At 40.6% G+C, this 5,577-nt stretch overlaps 1 protein-coding gene across 3 annotated transcripts; it reads left to right on the plus strand.

The window, feature by feature from the left end:
* The first annotated feature begins 1,082 nt into the window (after positions 1 to 1,082).
* LOC21410629 lies at positions 1,083 to 5,359 on the plus strand. Of its 3 annotated transcripts, none has more exons than XM_010113069.2 (3): positions 1,083 to 1,281; positions 1,705 to 3,022; positions 5,128 to 5,359. In XM_010113069.2, exon 2 carries the CDS (start codon positions 1,763 to 1,765, stop codon positions 2,999 to 3,001), a length of 1,239 nt encoding a protein of 412 aa, XP_010111371.1. In that variant the 5' UTR covers positions 1,083 to 1,281; positions 1,705 to 1,762; the 3' UTR covers positions 3,002 to 3,022; positions 5,128 to 5,359. The 3 variants fall into 3 exon arrangements, with proteins under 3 accessions (XP_010111371.1, XP_024031090.1, XP_024031089.1); XM_024175322.1 differs by lacking the exon at positions 5,128 to 5,359 and adding an exon at positions 4,217 to 4,499; XM_024175321.1 differs by lacking the exon at positions 5,128 to 5,359 and having other exon boundaries at positions 1,705 to 3,367.
* Positions 5,360 to 5,577: the final 218 nt, after the last annotated feature.

Raw genomic sequence — 5,577 nt, forward strand, 5'->3', positions numbered from 1 at the left:
GACGAAGATCCGACTGCGCACAGAGGTGCTCCGGAGATCTCCTCCACTGCAATGATGGAGATCGGGAGATCTCCGTCATGACGGAAGAGATCCGAAGATCTCTGTGCGGAAGAGATCCAAATGGAGATATCCGTCGCGCAGTGGCCGTGGAGGAGATCTCCAAATCGAAAGCCGGACCTTTTTCTTTTCCTTATTTTTCCTTATTTTTGTTGTATTTGTTATAATTTTAGTGGATTGTTGTAAATTTACTGAATTTTTTGGTATTCCGGCAACGATGGCGGCTGTACTACCGCCAACTATGGTGTTCCCGTCAAGATACTATTGGTTACCGACTCAGATACTAATAGTTACCGCCCCGACACCGTTGGTTACCGGCGAGATACTAATAGTTACCGCCCGGATACCGTTGGTTACCGGCCAGATTATGGTGGTTTCTGGCCAAGATACCGATGGTTATGGTTATCGGTTTGTTCCAGTGGTACCATGGGCAATGGTGGATACCGGTCGACCGTCGGTAACAGTGGTTACCGGTAGATACTAGTCGGTAACCATCTGGTTGCTGGATACCGGCCGTATCCTAAAGGTATATTTAATATTCAGTGTGATGATTATAACAGTGAATGTTCCCTCACATACATAAACCCAACCCTAAAATCTATGGCACTTCCCTTTAAAGCTCCAAAAAATTGGGCTTCGAACCGGCCCAAATTTATAACTCTGACGCGCAGGTAGCCAGGCAGCCATGCCCACAAAATGCCATCTCTAGATCCTGAATTGTATTTTATTAAAATGAAAATAACTAAAAATAATAATAAAGCATCATATCTCCCGTGGAAAATAATATACATCCAACGGACCTAATTCGGTGGAGGGGAAAGGAGACTTAATTGGATGGACCAGATGTGGAAATGGAACTCAACACGTGCCACGTGATTACCATGAAGCATGGGTGGGTCCAAAGACAGAGAACTTGTGGGCCATACTTTCAATCAGAACCACTGCTACGATCACCACGTTCTGAACCGAAACTTATATACGAACGGATACGATCGCCTTCTCTCTCTTATCCCTCTCTCCCCCTCTCTCTCTCCCTCTCTCTCTCTCTCTCTCGGCTTAGAAAGGAAGTCGAAACAACTCGTTTCAACAAATTGGCCTAAAACCCAATCTCCTTCGCTCTCGTAGATCTTTGATCGGAAGCTGAAACCTTCCATGGCGATTCCGACTCCGCTCTGACTCAGATAACTCGCTTCTCACTCAGAGCAATTGCGGTCACAGCGCCAGGTGTTCTTCTATTTTTCCCTAAATTCAATCGTCAATTTTTGTTCCAAGTTAGTTTCTTTGAAAAGTATATATCGATGCGAAGGGAAATTCTTTGTAGCGACGAAAAACCTAGCTTGATTTCCTGATTTACGTGTTCTGACTAGGGTTTTTTTTTTCTTGGGTTTGCTGAATTTATGTCAAATTTAGGGTTTTCTCATATGGGGTTCTTTAATTCTGTGCCTGCTTTCTGAGTTTTCGATTTGGATTGCATTCTGTCGTTTGTGAGATAAAAAAAATAGGTTTTTGTGATTTGCGGTTCTTTGATTCTTGGGCAAAATTAGGTATTTGTCTGTTTCTTGTTCGATTTTGGAGTAAATTGGGTTTTTTTTTTCTGATGTGAATCTCTTCAATTCTGTGATGATGTTGCGGGGGGTTTTCGTCTAGTTTGTTGAACCTCCAATCCAATAAGCCTTTTTTGGAACCTGGGCTTGGCCAATTTGTGATGGGTGAGGAGACTTCTGACGCGATGAATCTTGATTTGAACCTGAGTCCTGGTCCTGAGCCGATATTATCGAATGAGCCTATGAATTTGGATTCTTGGGTTGATAACCCTATCAATAGGATTAGGGAAGCTGTAAGGATCGGGGCTTCCCGACGGTCGAGATGGCGTCGGTTTCAGATACCGCCCGACACTCAGAACTTATCGATGGAGTTGAATCACTTGATGGTCAATTCCAGTACTGCAAGTACATTGCAGGCAGGTGAGGGTAGTGTTGATGCAGAAGTAAGAACAAATGAGTTGCCCAAGACATGCGAAAATAACAATGGGTTTTTGGAAGAAGAAGATTCAGAGAATAAGGATGAGACTGACAAGGGTAACGGCAGTGATGGAAGCTTTTTTGATTGCAATATCTGTTTGGACTTGGCTAGGAACCCTGTTGTAACATGCTGTGGTCATTTGTTCTGTTGGCCGTGTCTTTATCGATGGTTGCATCTGCATTCAGAGGCCAAGGAATGCCCTGTGTGCAAGGGAGAGGTAACTCTCAAGCAAGTGACCCCAATTTATGGTCGTGGGAGCCATAAACGCGAGCCAGAAGAGGACTTGAGTCTTAAGATCCCCAGTAGGCCACATGCACGGCGAGTGGAGAGTTTGAGACAAACTATTCAGAGAAATGCGTTCAGTTTGCCAGTGGAAGAGATGATTCGGCGTCTTGGGAGTAGATTTGAGTTACCCCGAGATTTTCTTCAGTCACAGGAACCAGAGAGTGCTCGGGAAACAGCAGAAAGAACAAATTCCTTGTTAAATAGGATCTTAACAGCCAGAGGATTACGTAGAGAGCAAAATCCAGTGGCACCTGCAGATGATGTTGTGGACTTGAACCAAACTAGTGTGGTTTCCGCTGAGGTGGGAGATAGCCGGCGGATTCATTCCCTGTTACTTCGAAGAACACAATCACCGAGATCAGGGCTACCATCTCTGTCATCTGCACTTTTAGTTGAGGCATTTCGGAGCCAGACTACTGGTAGGAACCAGGAGCAGCCTCCTCCAGTCGATGATAGAGATTCTTTTTCCAGCATTGCTGCTGTAATAAATTCGGAGTCTCAAATAGACACTGCTGCAGAAATTGATTCAATGGTGTCACTTTCCACTTCATCTTCCAGAAGAAGAAGCGATGCTTCGAGGGTTTCAGACGTGGATACCGGTGATTCTCGAGCACCAAGAAGGAGACGATTAAACTGAAAAGCGTATCTTTTAGCAATGGTAATTTGGACATCTTTATGTTTCCAAAGTCTTTTCTTTGTTCCTTTATGTTGCTACTGTGGGAAATTACTGTTTTTTGGAGACAAGCATCAACTTCCATGAGGTGATTATGGAGCTCTTAGAGCTTTCCGCTTTCAGTATTTGGTTCAAATATGTCTCCGCTTTCTAGTGCCGTATGCTTCCAATTTATCTACGAAAATCGTTGTGTAAAACGACTAGGTTGGTTCATCGGTTTTCACTGTACATAATCTCCTGAACTTCATTTATCTGAAGTACACTTATAATTTTCAATGAGTTCCCTTTTTCCTTTATCATCTCAATCTGGTGATGGAAAATTCTTATTAATTGCTTGGGGTTTGGTTTTCAATTTTTCTTAACTGCTGTTGTTTTTAAGGTAAAAGGAAAACAGCCATAGTATGGTATGCAGCTTTTATTGAAGAGTATTTGTTTCGACGAAAATGTTATGTTTTGTGTTTAATTTGTTAGTTCGGCATTATATTCTCCTCTTTCCATTTTAACAAACAAAGCTAAAATGAGAATACTATTGAATGTCCCCTACTCTATGTCCCCTTCTTAGATTGAGAAAGAAACAAGTGCATACAATTTTTATCCTCTCTTCTTCCTACTTTCTTCTGTCTTGTCTCATTTGTCTGTGCACTTCATTGAACCTGTGTTGACCTTTATATTAATTTGCTCGTTTGGTTCATGGGTTTCACTAAAAAGTTTGAATAGAATTTTTTTTAAGAGAAAATACTGTAACAAAAAGTTTGAGCTGTAGTTCTAACCTATAAAAAATCGGGTTAGTTTATCGAATGCTCTTTGCAGCGAAAACCAGTAAGCTCTTTGCAGGGAAAACCAGTAAGCTTTTTGCAACTCTATCTTTATGCGAACTTGAAATGTTAGTTTAGTACATGCACAAAAAAAAAATGTTACTTTAATATTGCTCTTCTTTCAGAAGCGGTCGAGACTAGAGTAAAAGCTTTTAACAGCATTGATCAAAATTTTATTAACTTTTTCTCGTTGCTTTTAATGTTTGGTAACTATATACATACATATGTCACCAAAAAGTATATACACATATCCTTTCATTTAGAATCTTAAATCGAAGTGGAACGATCTTTGGTTTGTACTTTTTTTTTCCTCCTTTCAGATGACGATCTACGGTTTTTTTTTTTTTTTTTTTTTTTGGGTTAGGATTTTTTTTTCCCCCGCTTTTTGGCTCAACTTACACTTTAGGTGGTCCGCTCAACAGCACTAAAAGTTAGAGAGACCAGTAGGAACACTAGGCTGGTAACGGAGTTGCCGAGGACATAGCGGAGCACCTAATCACCAACCGGCACTACCCATCCCTCCGGGGCTGAGCCATTCATGGCCAACCACTTCCTCATAAACTACTAACTGGCCAACCTCCTCCTCAAACGCGTTTTATTGTTGACCATCCTACGGCCGACCACTTCATGGCTACGCATCGGTCAAGTGCTCAGCCAAAGGTTTCCTGCAGGCTCTTAAAGCCGTCAAAGTCGTACAAGGGGCGCATCTTTAGGCCTACTTCTCTAACATGCGCATAGGTACGAAGGGGGTGGGACAGGATTTTCCCACCCTAACTCTATAAAATATGCACCATAAAGAATGGAGAGCGGACTTGGAAGCCTCCTATCTCTATTTGGTACGAGGCTCTTCGGAGACCACTAGTGTTGTCATTGACGGGTTATCATTTGAATTAGTGGAACATCATTTGTAGAGAGTTGGTTTTTAAATCATCAGTTTTGTGGAAAATAAGCTTTATTTACACATGAAAATATATGGTGAATAATTAGATTTCAAAAGTGTACCCAATCTAAATCTAATATACACCTTCTCTAGAGATAGAGCCCAGCTTATCAATGTACCCGGCCCAAGAAAATGGCATAAGAAGTAGGAAGATATAAGCCCAAACCAAACTATTCTTGAAACCAAAAGCGTGAGATTTTATGTGAAAATTATTTATTGTTAATTTTGAGTTTTCATGACATTCATTATTGGATGGAGAGTGAAACACCCACAAAACACGTCATATTGTCTGTAACATTCATCAGCTTTTTTTTTTTTTTTTGTGTTTTGTGTAGTCGATTGATATGATGGTGGTCATGAAGCATGGAAAGTGTGATGAGAAAGGTGGAATGGAGTGTGGCGAAATGATGGGGAGACGCTAAAACTATGATTGAGCACACGAGAGAGAGTATATCTCAAGCCATTTCGCTTTATATCAACTTGTCTTCTGGTCAATAATCCTCATCATCACTATAAAACATTATACTTTTTCATCTTTGTTTTGTCCCAATGTTTGTCCCCCATATGATCATGTCCTTATTACAAATTTCAATCCTATACATAGTAATCTATTGTTATTTGATGAACACTTATTTGACAAAAAAAATTGGATTTAACTTTTTCTTTTTCTTAACTCTCCTTGTTATTTTGTTCACTTAGAAAGAGTTAATATTGACATTTAAGCTGTATATGTTCTTGTATTTGCTGTTATTTTAGTTTAATTGTAATGGAAATTTTGAGTTTTC

The sequence above is a fragment of the Morus notabilis genome, unplaced genomic scaffold, assembly GCF_000414095.1.
Source record: "Morus notabilis unplaced genomic scaffold, ASM41409v2 Scaffold78, whole genome shotgun sequence".
Taxonomy (NCBI): Eukaryota; Viridiplantae; Streptophyta; class Magnoliopsida; order Rosales; family Moraceae; genus Morus; species Morus notabilis.

Coding starts and splice junctions, on each gene's coding strand:
- LOC21410629 (XM_010113069.2), top strand. CDS start 1,763: ATGGGTGAGGAGACTTCTGACGCGATGAATCTTGATTTGAACCTGAGT.